Raw genomic sequence first — 14,826 nt, 5'->3', positions numbered from 1 at the left:
TAAGAAGAAGCTTTAAGTTAATGATTCTTTCGAACAGATCTGATGTTGAAGCCGGAAGGTAGGCAACGGAACTCTGATATAAAACAACGTAACTAAGCCGTGTTTGGGCTTAATAGAATCGTTGTGAGATTTACTTTGGCTACGAATCACTAAAAAGTGAGAAATAAAGATTTTTTTTAACAAAAAAGTAAAACCGATTCCAAAAAAATAAAAAAACAACGAAAAATGGGACCAACTACAAAACCCTTAAAATATTTTTCTAGGTAGGTACCTACTAGATCGAAGTCGGTGACTCAGCACGACCCAGCAGGAAGCATTGAAACCCATAGTAATGTAGGTGAGGTATACGACTATTGTTCCACTACTGCTGGCTCGTGCTGAGGCAACGACTTCGATCTAGTAGGTACGTAGAAAAATATTTTCAAGGGTTTTGTAGTCGGTCCCATATTTTGGTATTTTTAAAAAAAAATTGGAGTCGGTTTTTACATAGTGAGAAGTCGAAAAACGTGGTCGTCACGGATTTTTCTGACCCGATAATTATGTTTCTGCTCGAAAATTCATCGTTGAAACTTAAGAGAGGGAGAGAGTGAGGGGTTTATGAAATAATCCAAGGTGGTCTAGCTTGCACACTAAAAATGGATTCATCGATATTTACATTAGACATGACGTAACCGATCGCGCGACAAATTCTAATTGATTTGATTTTATGGCGACGCGCGACTATCGCCTCTTGTCGCACGCAAAACTTCTCGTTCTGTCGCTCAAGTGACGTTGCAGTGCGGCCGTCTTACTTAGTGTTATACATTTGATTGCTAATTGCCGCTGAGTCGCTGTCGACTCGCTGTCGTTTTAAGAAAATCAAAATATCGCCGCTTGTCCTTGTTCCCAAATATGCAATGCAGACACGTTAGTACATTATTAAACATTTGAACACTTGAGCGACAAAATCGATTTTGTCGCCAGTCGTGTGACTAATGCGGAAACTTACATAACTCGAAGAATGTTTGTTTTAGTCACATCGCTGTCGCGTCGCCGTCGCCTCGGCCTACGTTTCGTAGAGTTTGACCGGTTTCTTAAATGTTGGTATTTTCAGTCATATTGATGGAGCCTTGGTTGCAGGTGGAGATTTGTTTATGGATCTTTAGATTAGTAACTGAATTGTGATAAAAAATTCTAATTTTACTCCAGGTGTATGCAGATTAGTACTTGCCTGTAGGCATGTAGTCTTGCGGGTGAGGTGTCTTAAGGCGCGCGGCGGCGGCGGCCGCGCGGTGGCTGAACTCGCGCACGAACGCGTCGGGAGCGTCCGGGCCCGCCCATAGTAGCTGCCATTCGTCGGGCACCTGTGCAAAATTAATCTTAAGCACTGGTATGGAGCCAGTTATATGTGTACATGTAAAAAAGTAAGATGACTGGTTGTTAGACAACGTATATACAGAATATGAATCAGGCGCTACTTTGCGGAAGTCCATATCAATAAACTAAAAGGATTTCTTTGCTCACCGCGACCTTATGATAGCTAAGTTTATGCAAGATATGCGTGTTCATGCAGTTCCTCCACCTCCACACTTTAAGATCACATACAAATCACACAAACCCATCTATCACCACCACCACAATACACTGACGCGTTTCGAACTCAACCAGAGCTCATCTTCAGAGCAAGCCAAATTAAATTTGGCAGACATACATCGTGTTTTTTTATTTGTGTTTACTACGACAGACAGCTCAGTTTAGTGATAGAAACTACTTGGTGATTTTGACTACTTGGTAACTTTTTTCCAACTTCACAGTTACTGTTAACGGTCAAATGTAAAACTAACAAACTTGATGAGTGACCTTGACGTGACACATAAAAGAGAGATAAAAAACAACAAGAAAGATATTTTCCACTCAATTGATCAACTAAAAGATATCATATCAAAATTGATTTGTTAAAAAATCCCGAAAGACGGAGCCATCGTGTCGATGTTTGGGTTATGGTTTAAGGTAGGTAAAAATAAGCCAGTATGTACGATTGCCGGTAAACTTCTTGAGCATTGGGTAACATGGTGGGAGTCATTTCGCGCATATAGTATCGTGCTAATGAGACGTTAAATTAATTTGTGCGCAATAAAAAACATTCACAAAGTTTGCTGGCAGCAACTGTATTATTATAGTGATGATTGAAATGCCCGTTGCCCAGCAAAGTCGCCCGGGAAATTAATACGAGATATATCAACAAATTATATAACACTCATTTCATTATAAATATTAGTGTGTACTTGTAGTACTTGTACAGGTCGATTAACAAGAACTGGCACGAATGGATTGAACGAAAGTAATGTCGCTAAGTCATTTTTGTAGGAAAATTGACATTTGTGTGAAGTGTATTCAAATAAGTAACACAGATAATTACATTGATTCATTCAATCCATTCGTGCCAGCTACTGCGAATCGACCTGTAGTTAACTGACCGTGAGCAGCGTATAGTCCGTTGTCGGCTTGCGTGCCAGCTGCGCCAGCGCAGCGTGCAGCGCGCGCGCCGCCCGCGCCGCCGCCCGCGCCTCGCCGCCCACCACCATGCCCCACCACCCGCCGCCGCCCTGCGAACAATAACTGGCCGATCTACAGGCGAGTAAAACAATTCATCATCTTCATAATCCCAGCCTGTATACGTCCCACTGCTGGCCACAGGCCTCCTCTCAGAATGACAAGGCTTGAGACGTGGTTCCCACGCGGGCCCAGTGCTTGAGTAAAATACGGTATAGGGTAAAAAAAACTTAAGAATCGGCGTCCATTTCAACGCCAAATAAAACCCACAAAACCACATGCAAGAAGGGCCTTTCATAAATTGACATATCTATACCGTACAATTACCGTTATTATAAAGGTCTCTCTCTACCCACCGTACACACATACATCGATACACCGTATCATACCATACATATAGGTATTAAAAAGAATAAGACTATGCCCACTACGTTTCTAACCAACCGTGATCGTGGCGGTCATGTAGGGGCATTTTCACAAAAAAAGTGTATCTACCTTTTCTTTCTATTTTCAATTTTAGAAAAAATATAGTTTTCCTTCTCAGAATCAAGAGCACAATCGATTCCGATGCTTAAAAAATATCCCAAACAAAAATATCAGTTTTGTGACGATTTTTTCATAAATTCACAAAACACACTGACAACAATACTGACTCATAAAATTTGCATGAAAAAATTAAATAGGTCATTTTGATAAGGTAGATTCTCTTGAAAACGCCCGTATGCGCTTGACATTCCATTCCTGACACGTTCCTATGACCGTCTTGGTATGCCACGGTGTAGTGGCGAGACCTTCATGGAGCCAAAACGCTGACAAACATGTGTGTTCCTTATACAGTAGAGTTCATAAACTTGTAAGCAAAAATTTTATCAAAATATCTGAACACGACTCTATTGTTAACGGCGTAGAAGCGTGTTCAGATATTTTTGATCAAATTTTTGCTCACAAGTTTATGAACTCGAATGAACATTTGCCTTTTTTTTTGTTTCCTTTATTTTCGTTATTTTCTTGCAATACACAAACCTGTGAAAATTTTGCGTGTCTAAGTAACTGGTAACGTATCTTATGTCAAAGGAGCTTTATATTAATAAGGTACTCTAAAACCGCATATATACTGCACCAACTGGAATCAAACGCTTTACAAACAAAGGCTTTACCAAAACAGGATCTTTACAGATTTTCCTTATTCTAAAATATAAACCCAAACGGTGCAGAATATTTATTTATAACCTTGATATCACAACCCGTCTTGCATTACCGGTTCGGACGCCTCTGCCACCGTAGATTCAGACCGTTATACCATTCAGCTTATGACGTCAATTTAAGCCTCTACCATCATCGTATAATGTCTTTGACGTAAATTTGTTAGAATAAATGCGTAAGCTCATATATTGACCCACCGAAGGTTTGAGATTCTAAAACGATTTCTAATGATGGTATTTTTTTATTCATCCCATCATCATCCCAGCCTATATCCCTTTCGAATGAGAGGGCTTGGGCCGTAGTTCCAGTGCGGATAAGGAACTTCACACACACACACCATTGAATTTTCTTCGCAGTTGTATGCAGGTTTCCTCGCAATGTTTTCCTTCACCGTAAAGCTCGTGGTAAATTTCAAATGTAACTTCGCACATGAATTTCGATAAAATCAGAGGTGCGACGGTGCGAGCCGGGGTTTGAACCCAGGATCCTCTGCTTGAGAGGCCATAGATCACCACGGCTTTTTAGGGTTCCGGAGCCAAAATGGCAAAAACGGAACCCTTATAGTTACGCCATTTCTGTCTGTCTGTCTGTTTGTCCGCCCGTCCGCGGCTTTGCTCAGGGACTATCAATGACAGAAAGCTGTAACTTTGCACGGATATATATGTAAACTATGCCGACAAAATGATACAATAAAAAAAAAAATTTTTTTTTTCGGGTACCTCCCATAGACGTAAAGTGGGGGTGATTTTTTTTTCTCATCCAACCCTATAATGTGGGGTATAATTGGATAGATCTTTTAAAACCATTAGGGGTTTGCTGAGACGATTTCTCGATTTAGTGATTTGTTTGCGAAATATTCAATTTTAAAGTGCACATTTTCATTAAAATCGAGCGGTGCTCCCCCTCTAAAACTAAACCAGTGGGTGGAAAAATTTGAAAAAAATCAGGATGGTAGTAAGTATATCAAACTTTCCAGGAAAACTATAACGGCTAAGTTTACTTGAGAATTATTAGCAGTTTTACTCTTAAATAGTATAAAATATACCTAAACTTCGAAGATTCCGTCCGTATAAAATACGAAATCCTTAGAAAAGTATTACTTAATTTTTTCCTAATGGCTATGGAATCCTTTTTCGGGCGTGTCCGACACGCTCTTGGCCGGTTTTTTATTATTTTTAATCTTTCTTTACTTATTATTACGGGCTTCAGTAATTATTGCTAAATAACAAAATTTAATTATTGCAGTGCACGTGCAGGAAAATAATATTAAGCAAAGCTAAAATTAGCAATGTGTAAAATTAAAATGATATGGCAAGTACCCGATGTAAATAGTACATATGTCGGCGGCCGGTCGTAAAATCCGCCAGATCACGAAACTCCTAGGCGTATCGTGAAATGTGGTGCAGTTGCTAGTGCAGGTGATAGAACCTTATGCAAGGTCCGCCCGGATTGCTACTACCATCTTGCTCGCTAATCGTGCCGTGAAACAGCAGTGCTTGCACTGTTGTATTTCAGCGTGGAGAGTAAGACAGCCGGTGAAATAACTGGCACTTGAGGTATCCCATCTTAGGCCTCTAGGTTGGCAACACATCTGCAATACCCCTGGTGTTGCAGATGTTTATGGGCGGTGGTGATCTCTTACCATCAGGAGATCCACTTGCTCGTTTGCCATCCAGTCTAATTAAAAAAATAAGAAATAGCGCCATTTCATGATATGCCTAGGAATTTTATGATCTGCCTAAACTGGCCAAAACATGAAATGGCGGCGTTTCATGATGTTCCTAGGAATTTCATGATCTGCCTAAACGTCATTAGAACGATATGGCCGATTTCCCTTAGCTAATTAATGGCGCCATTTCACGATATGCCTAGGAATGTCGTGATCTGGCGGTTTTTCCGATCGGCCGCCGACACATACTTTAATCTCCATACAAAAATGGATGCTCGAGTGAGAGCACCTTAATTGATATCTTTGGTTACAGACGTCAAAATAGAAAACTTAACAAAAAGGCCATCTAACCTGATCTGGCTGCAAATCTCCTTTGAGGAGAGGGTTCCCTGACATTAATTTCTTCCACAATGCCAGGAGATTTTTCAATGCCGTCGAATCTCCACGTTTTTTGTTCGACACCACCGTTGTGTTAAGTTCTGGAATGAAAACTATCATAAGTATCATATAAATTTTATCTTTAGTATACCTACGCTATGGTAGCCATCATGGCTTATAAGAAGGTTTTAGGGAGGCAGCTTTCAATGGAAATAAATGGAAAGCCATTCATCGGCTACACCGACAAGAGTGTAATTCTAAAATACATATGAAGAAGTACCTACGCTGCATACCTATGCACACATTAACCTCAATTAGATATTTGTGTCAAGCTAGAAATCTAAGCCTTTGTACCTTAAAAGAGATGTGTTTAGTGTACGACTCCGTGTTTGTTGACCCAGATTAAAACAAATAGTAGATTGTACAACAAGAGCATAAAACGAGCCATTTTACTCGAGACGTTCAAATAGCCACCCGAGCCGGTACGGCGAGGGTTGATAGACACGTCGAGGGGAAAATGGGTTAATGCTCGAGTTTTACACTCTGCTTTTCACTTCGATGGCGAGGAAATGAAATAGCAACAGTGAAAACAATTGTTCACTTATATTTTTTTAGTTCTATTGATCTTTTTCAATTGATTTGATTGATTTTTAGTTTTAAATATAAATATTATTTTTAATATATGTAGAAACTTCTTTGTTTGTGACTGTTTACACCTAATTGCCTTGGTGTTTACTTTATGCACTAGAGCATATAAAGTTATTTTATGTCGCCTAAATCCAGCATAAAGACGAACTTTACTAGCATGAGAAGTGAAAAATAAGTTTTAACTTGTAATACCTGAAATAAATGCATGAAAATAATTTTATTAAATATTTTGTTGAATGAAGCAATCACTAGAGTTCTCTGTATATTACGGAAATTACGCTCTCTTTGCACATGTTTTGTTTCTGTCTGCTACGCTATGACTTGGGCATTAGGTACAGGGTAACATTGCAAGTGGTTTAAGGGTGATTCTAATAAAAGTGGCATTATAATCTGCCAATGAGTTTTTGAATACAAAGTACATTAAATATACGTTTTTCAGAAAAAATAAAAATTGACACATGTAAACATAGACCTTTTACACCGAGGCCAGGCCATTTTATTTATTTAACCTTATTACTTTAAAAAATAAATAAATGTAAGTACCGATTTTCACTGTAGTCTGTCTTGTCCAAAAGGGACATGCTCCCGGTTTTAGGCCTGTGAATTATTTGTGTACTATTTCACAAATATATTTTATAATATATTGCAATACAATAATACGATATTCATTTAATAATAATACGGTCCTAAATAAATCATTTTTATACATCAATATTCAGACTCAAAGTTTGTCCAGCGATTTTTTCACTGTAGTCTGTGTGTTCGCATTGTTGGGTCTCACTAACACACGGAGAATGATAGACACACCCTTAATCATCGGTAAACATTCGGCCAATATCTGGCTCGCCGCCGTACGGAACGGTTAGAGACCTTTTGTCATAGTTTTGTGGCGATTAGTGATCGAAGGCGGCAAACTGGAGTTTGTAACGGGTATGTTAACTTTACATTGTCTCGATTATTTATGTTATTTATATGGGACGTTATTAGATAATCATTTTGATGTGATATTATGACGTATTTACTTACGTTATTAAGAGTGGCACATTCATATTTTTGACGGTTTTAGAGTAAATGTCTTTTGAATCCACTTTTCACTTTAATCTGTGTCACTTTAATCTGTAACTGAAGCACAGACTAAAGTGACTCATGGCAGAAAAAAGTGAACTATAAATTATTTTTATTTAAAAATTGTATAATTTCTAAGAATAACTTTATGGACTTTTTTTTAAGTAGTACTAACAGTGTTGTACCAAAGTAAATGTAGAGAATTGCTTTTTATTAAACTAAACACTTATAATTTCACTTTGTGTGTCTGTTTATCTATCCGCACTAGATCCATTAGTACTATAGCTGTAATTTTGCGTAAATATAGCTTTTGCAATTTTTTTTGGAGTGTCCCCCCCTCCCCCCTCTAAAAGTTAAACTATTGGCTTGAAAATCAAAAAAACAATCATGGTGATCCTGTTTATAACTAAAAATTTTACAGTTAGTAAAATTCATTCGTATAAAATAGTGGTGTCGTTACTTGTTTAAAACGAACTTTTTCGTGTTATTTTGCCTAGGTACGTTCTTATTTGGCCAGTTTTTACTATCTGATGTCATTCATTTCATCGGAGGGACTGATTTGATTGCATGTATTGTAATTAATTCGTATATTTTTAGGGTCGACATGTAATGGGGAAACCAAACTAAACAAAAGTCAAGAGAAGAGAGGTTAGCATGAAAAAGGGAGAACGAAAAGAAAAGATACGAAAACAAAGAAATCCAGAACTCTATGCTGAGTTCCAAAGGAAACATAAAGAACAATATCAGGGAAGAAAACAGGAAGGAAAAATAAAAATATACATGATTTAGCAATGTTTTTTTGTTTTACGGCTCATTTTAAAAAGTCGTAAAACAAAAACATTTGTTTAAGTGGTAGGAGTTTAGGTTAAAGGATGCTAGTAAATTACAAATAACCCTGTATAAATATGTATAATTTTGAAATAATTTTATTTTCTATATATCCTCCAAGAGACTCATATTTTTTTTAAGAAATTACATTTAGGGGTGTTTCACCATCCATTGATTAGCGTTAATCGACGTTAAATGTGATGCCGTCTCCGTCTATTCGAACAAAACAAATAGAGACGGCATCAACACCTAACCGCCAGTTCACACTAATCAATGGATGGTGAAACAGCCCCTTAAACTTATGATACATTTCTTTTCATTTTTGATATAATTCTCTTTAACCTGGTAACTTTTCACTACTAGCCTCATTCATCAATATTTCAAGAACCCATAACTCTTAGTTTTTGGAATACTTTGTTCCCTTTAACATATTTGTAACAAATGAAATACCAAGAACTGTTTTTATGCAAAAAAGTAAAAAAAACATATATATATTTTTTTGAATTAACTTTAGCCTGCCATGCCACTTTTATTAGAATCAGCCTTAAAGGTAAGTTTAGTTACCCTTTAGTCCAGCGATGATTTCTTCGGCAGCATTTTTCTCCCATGCGAGACGGCAGTTGGCAGGCAGCCCCAGCAGTTGCGGCGAGTCTATGTCTGGTAGCTCGCTAAATGTCGTGCTGTACGCCTGCCACGGACATATGAGTAGTAATGAGATGATATAAATGATAGATTAAAAATCAGCCACGTGCACGTCGGGCTGCACACACGGTAGGGTCCTGTACTTCTGTCCTTATAACTTTAAACGAGCAATTCTTGTATATCTATACTAATATTATGAAAAGGAAATATTTGTATTTTTGGATGTTTTTTACGAATTAACTAAAAAACTGCTAGACCGATTTTAAAACATTCTTTCACTATTCTCTCTCTCTCTCTCTTCAAGTGCCTCTCCAACTAGTGAAGGTTGGCAGTCAGCTCCGCATATCTAATTCGGTCACTATTAGAATGTTAAATTATGCCGAAGTGCCATAAGCTATATTTATTACCCGAAAAAAAATAGGGTTCCGTACTAAAACTTCAATAATGTAACCAAAGTGTAAAAGATGTTGCCATAAAACATATTTCATCGCATGCGCTGTGGAAACTATTGATGATAGAACAAAAAAAAATCTACGATATTGAAGAATATATCAATATCTACAAAAAACTTCGCGATACCATACGCCCAACTATTGTAGTTATGTCACTATAACTACTTTTTTACATTTTAAAAGTTGACTGAAATGCCGACTAAAATCAGACCATGTTATTCATACCTTTGCATTGATCCTTATCCAAATAAATAGTTTCATATTCAAGACGGTTTCAATACCTGTAGAATATTTTTTGAAATATTCAAATCGGACATTCCATCCAAAAGATATTACGAAATTAATAACATCAATCTAACCAAAAATGCATTTACTCTACGTTGACGCGCCTCGGCTTCGCACGGTGTAGGTAGTTTTTGGGAAATGGAGCTGAAAAATGTGTGTGAAGTGCCCTCGATTAGAGACCTTTTTAGAATTCAGTGCCCAAAGGGTATTAAAAAACAATACTAAGACTCCACTGTCCGTCTGTCTGTCTGTCTGTATCTCATGAATCGTGATAGCTAGACAGTTGAAATTTTCACAGATGATGTATTTCTGTTGCCACTATAACAACAAATACTAAAAACAGAATAAAATAATTTTAAGGGGGCTCCTATACAACAAACGTGATTTTTTCCCGCTTTTTGCTCGATATTATTAACGGCCATAGGTAGTTGCTCGAAATATTCACAGAATATTTATTTGTATATTTATTCACCTTAAAAATAAATATTTAAGGGGGGGGGGGGTCGCCTCTCCATCCACTGGAGCGGTGCGAGGCAGCGGAGCTGAACGAGGGGTTTTAATGCGGAGCGGAGTTGCAGACTGTGTCTGTCCTTTGGCGCGGAGCAAGATAGCGGAGCGAAGCGAGGAACGGAGCGAGAAATTGCGGACTGTTTTTCCAATCGTGGAGCTTGCGCGCTTCCCAACTCACGCTCGTTTCTCCGCCCCGCTTCCCCGTTCCTCTTCCTCGTTCTGCATCCCGTTTTTGTATGTTTTTTTAAGTTATCATATCAACTCCTTGTCCACTGAAGAGGAGCGGATATTTTATGCAATTCTATTGGTGAAATTTTATCTCGCTCACCGCTCCGATGCCTCGCTCCGCTCCAGTGCACAGGCAGCCTTTGTAACCGACCTGTAGCTGTGTGGTGAAGGGCAGTGCCAGCGGGGTATGCGCGGCGATCTTCCAGCCGTGCGCGAGCGCCGCATCGGCGAGGTATTTGCGCAGCAGAGCCGCCAGCATCCCGCGGTCGGGCGCCACCGCCACGCGCGCCGCGTACAGTGCGCCCACCAGAGCGCGCGCGCCGTCCAAGCCGTTCGCACCGCCGCGGCGGATTACTTCCGCGCACGCCCGTACCTCGCCCCATTCCCATGCGTACCAACGGCTCCAACCTGCACGATAGTTCAGGAGCTCACACGAGACTTAATGAACAACAACCGTTTATCTTGTGCTACGCTACCCCATGTGCAAGACAGCTACGTATGTTCGATAGATAGTGATTTCACGCAGGAACCCATCCTCGTCGACTTCCACATATATCCACACATACACCATTATTTGGTGATCAAGGAGTTGAAAAATTTTAATAACTGGATACACGGTCATCCTACATTAATTAAATATTGAAATGAAGTAGACATCTATAGGGAATTCCCGGTAAGTTTTAGATCTTACGTCAATATTCACGACTTTGTTATTCATTTGAAAAAGATAACTTATCGCTCGTAAGTTAGTAAGTATCAAGCGTTTGAAAGAGGCCGTAAGCTCATAGATTAAATCATTTGACGAATTTATATTTAGTCTTCGAATTCGGCGTGTACTCCCACTGGCCGTAATTTCACGCCACCTCGTAAGAAACTGCAGATACTCCATCTATACATCTTTTAACGTTACGAAAAAACTGTAAAATGATAGTTCAAGTAATCCTAGAACAATCTAGTGCCATATTCGACTTTACTTTATAGTGTACAATGACGAACCTTGCGGTATGTACGCGCGTCGTTCCTGCACGACAGCGTGCACCAGCGCGAGGCAAGCGTGCGCGCGCACCACGCGCGTGTCCGCAGTGTACTGCCCCCACGCAGACAGCGTGCCCATGACGTTAGGCTTGACGCCTTCAGGAGCCTGCGCCAGCAAAACGTAGGGACGTATTTATCCAAGAACATTTTTAACACCCGACGCAAAATGAGGGATGTTATAAGTTTGACCGCTATGTGTGTCTATGTGTGCGTGTTTGTCTGTGGCACCGTAGCTCTTAAACGGGTGGACCGATTTGAATGCGGTTTTTTTATTTGAAAGCAGGATTTTTAGCGATGGCTCTTAAACATGTTTTATCAAAATCACTTCAGCTATTTTTTAGATATTGAACTTTGAAGTGACAATGTCGGGGGTTTTCCAAATTTTTGTTAGTTTGGTTATTTCATTTACAGTAGGTTACTGAAGTGACGTTAAGTTCTTTTTATCAGTAGATTATTTTGCATTTTTGAGATATTGAACTTAGTAATCATAATGTCGGGGTTTTTTCAAATACAAATACAAGATGCATATTTCAGTCATTTACAAAAATTCATGAGGTTTGCAGCTCACAGAGCCATTAGCTACTAGTTAGTTATATGGTATGTAAGTACACATTATTTTGCTAGGGGGGCATTACTTAAGAAAATAAAGGAAAATGTTCAGCAAAGTATTTGCGGCAGCTGCATGGCTCGATATCTTGAGTTTATTTATTTTATTTTATTTGGGGAATTGACAAGATTTCATATTTCTAAGACTATAATTTGATTCGTTCTCTGTATTCTGGTTGGAAAGAGAAAAACGGTGATATTTTTAAAATTTCGCTACGATTATTAATTAATTTATTACATTTTTTTAAGATGTGCTTATTCTAAAAGGGCATAACTCCAAAACTACCACACAATAGATCCATTACTTTTGTCTAGTCTCTATTAAAAAAAAGATCACGTAAATCTGACGTAGAAGTTGTCAAAATTATGAGAGCACCTCTTTCTGGTGAAAAAGGCAAAGGAAGCATATCTATTCTGTGGTAGTGTTGGCAACTTCAGATATTTTTTTTTTTTTTTTTAAATATGGAGAAATAAATTATAATAAATATTTTCCCATGTTCAGGAGGCAAAACTCTTTCGATTCCTGTAGTAATTTACAGGTGTTCAAAAAATGAAATCTTGTCAATTCAGTACATTATGTGGGTTTCTGTTTTTTCTATCTGTACAAGGATTCCAACAAAGCTACAATTGATTTTGCCCATACCTCGATTATGACATTGACGCACACGTTGGATATAAGAGGGGGGATGTCACGGTCTTCAGATACAATCCACAACCGGAATTCAGGGTGAAATTCTTCAGCCTGAAATAAATGAGTTGCAATAACTAATAATACGTTATTGTCGTGGTCCAGGAATTGAATGAAAGAAGTACTTACCGGGGTTTGAGCAATAGCAGTGAGGAATGCCTGGAGCTCTTGTGTAAAGGGCGAGGCCCCGACGATGATGGCCAGCCAGCCTCCACTTCTTGCTGTTTCAACGCCTGCCTGCCATGCTGCTATCCCTGCCTCTATGCCAACCTGAATAGGTAACAATACATTACATTACACGCGAATAGTATCAATGTGGGTCATAACTTGCCCCTCCTTAGCAAAGGGATGAAATTTCGTTTGAAACGAGGAAGAGTAGAAAAAGACATACGCATTTAAATTATTTTTTATCACACTTGCTCACAAGCCGTGTCGTAATATGTAGGCTAACTTGGTTACTGCTCGGCTTCGGGCTTCTAATAGACTCTCGTTCGTAATATCCAATTTTCCGCCCTTAAGACACAATGTACTAATACACCATACCTGTGTGAGTGCAGCCGCGTGCGCAGCGAGCACGTCGGCCGCGTGCGCGCCCAGCAGCAGCACGGGGCGCGCGCGCCGCCCGCCGCCGCCCCAGCGCGCCGCGCGCCACACCGTGTCGCCGCCGCCCATCACACGCGCACCTACAACACAAAACACAACAATCAATTCAAATACTTCACATAATACCCACATAGTTCTTTGTGGTAATGGCCAGGCATGCCGTCACTTATTTGCCAACTCAGTCCAACTCAAAAACATTCTTCAGCCAACTCACCAAGCAAGTGATCTACAAACGTCACAATTGCCCGGTACAAGCTATCGGGCCTCAGTAACGCAACTCCTATGACCGTCTCGAACTCAGAAAGATTTAGTTTACTGATAGCTGTTAAATCTCCAGAACTTTGGAATTCTTTCCAAGTTGCTTCGTCATTTAGGGCCAGTCTATTAAATAGTTCTTCACTGGCCATCTGTAAAATAATCAGTTTCATTGTAAAAACAGCATTTGAATAAACACAATTCTGAGAGTAACGGCCAGCAAAACAGAGAAAGACCAACCTTGAGCTGAGCAACTTTCTTGACAAGTTCATTTTGAATCCATGGATAAGTCTTCTTTATTTCATTAATAATCGTAACATCTTCGACCATTTCGTAGCTTCCAATCAATATTTGCCACAGCTGTAAGTTACATAAAAAATCTGATTCACCATCCATAGATTTAAAGATTACTACAAAGTCATATTTTTATTTATCTTTTATTTGTATTACTTAAAGAAGGTAATTATAAAGGATTTACCGGTTCTGGCATAAGATGGTCATAAACCTGCTTCAAAAGATGGAGAACTACAATGTATTTGTCCTTCTTATGTAAACTTAAGAGTACTCTCTCAATGATTCTTCTCATCAGATATTTAACCACCGTTTCGGTGTCTATCTCTTTTGCGTCCTGGAATAGATGTATTAAATGGTTGCAGAAAAACAGAATAATTCTAAAATAACAGTAAAATCTAGCTACGTCCTACGTTTTAATCGCCTACTTTACTTTATAGAAAAAAAAATAAGGAATAAGAATTTCATAAAATATACCCTTATTCCATGGCTTACAACATAAAGCATGTAACGAAAAAAAAAACTGTAAAATTGAAACGGCTGTGAGTTGTATTCCAAACAAGATGGCTCCCATTTTCATGCTGTAGTATGAAGTGTGATTCTTACATTTTCTATTCCTATAGAGAGAATTTAGATATTCGCATTTATTCAGTTGACACAATGAACAGAAGACAACGCCGCGAGAAAGTCGTTTCCAAATGGCGTAAAAATCCGCAGCGTCCTACATGTTTCATCGCAAAGGATTTAAAATTACCCCGAAGTTCCGTTGATTTCATACTGAAAAACTATCTCAGTTCGTTGTCTCTTGAAGAGCAGTCCCGAAGTGGCAGACCTCAAGGAGCAAGTGACCCTAGGCTTGACAAAAAGATAATAAACTGTATTAGGCGAAATCGAAGCATGTCCGTCAG

The 14,826-nt window shown here is 39.0% G+C and overlaps 1 protein-coding gene across 1 annotated transcript in view; it reads right to left on the bottom strand.

Annotated features, from left to right (window-relative positions):
- Nucleotides 1-1,199: 1,199 nt before the first annotated feature.
- Nucleotides 1,200-14,826, bottom strand: part of LOC141445437 (cytoplasmic dynein 2 heavy chain 1-like) — a gene marked incomplete at its 5' end in the record, with an annotated part of 87,990 nt that continues 74,363 nt past the window's right edge. Inside the window, 12 exon segments of the mRNA XM_074111282.1 lie at nucleotides 1,200-1,343; nucleotides 2,457-2,585; nucleotides 5,756-5,883; nucleotides 8,888-9,011; nucleotides 10,592-10,848; nucleotides 11,437-11,581; nucleotides 12,725-12,823; nucleotides 12,899-13,039; nucleotides 13,313-13,452; nucleotides 13,587-13,779; nucleotides 13,868-13,987; nucleotides 14,106-14,255. Coding sequence (XP_073967383.1) covers nucleotides 1,200-1,343; nucleotides 2,457-2,585; nucleotides 5,756-5,883; nucleotides 8,888-9,011; nucleotides 10,592-10,848; nucleotides 11,437-11,581; nucleotides 12,725-12,823; nucleotides 12,899-13,039; nucleotides 13,313-13,452; nucleotides 13,587-13,779; nucleotides 13,868-13,987; nucleotides 14,106-14,255 — 1,770 coding nt within the window.

The sequence above is a fragment of the Choristoneura fumiferana genome, chromosome 2, assembly GCF_025370935.1.
Source record: "Choristoneura fumiferana chromosome 2, NRCan_CFum_1, whole genome shotgun sequence".
NCBI classification, from domain to species: Eukaryota; Metazoa; Arthropoda; class Insecta; order Lepidoptera; family Tortricidae; genus Choristoneura; species Choristoneura fumiferana.
Note: the sequence above shows the minus strand (reverse complement) of the source record. Positions and strands in the feature narration are given on the sequence as shown.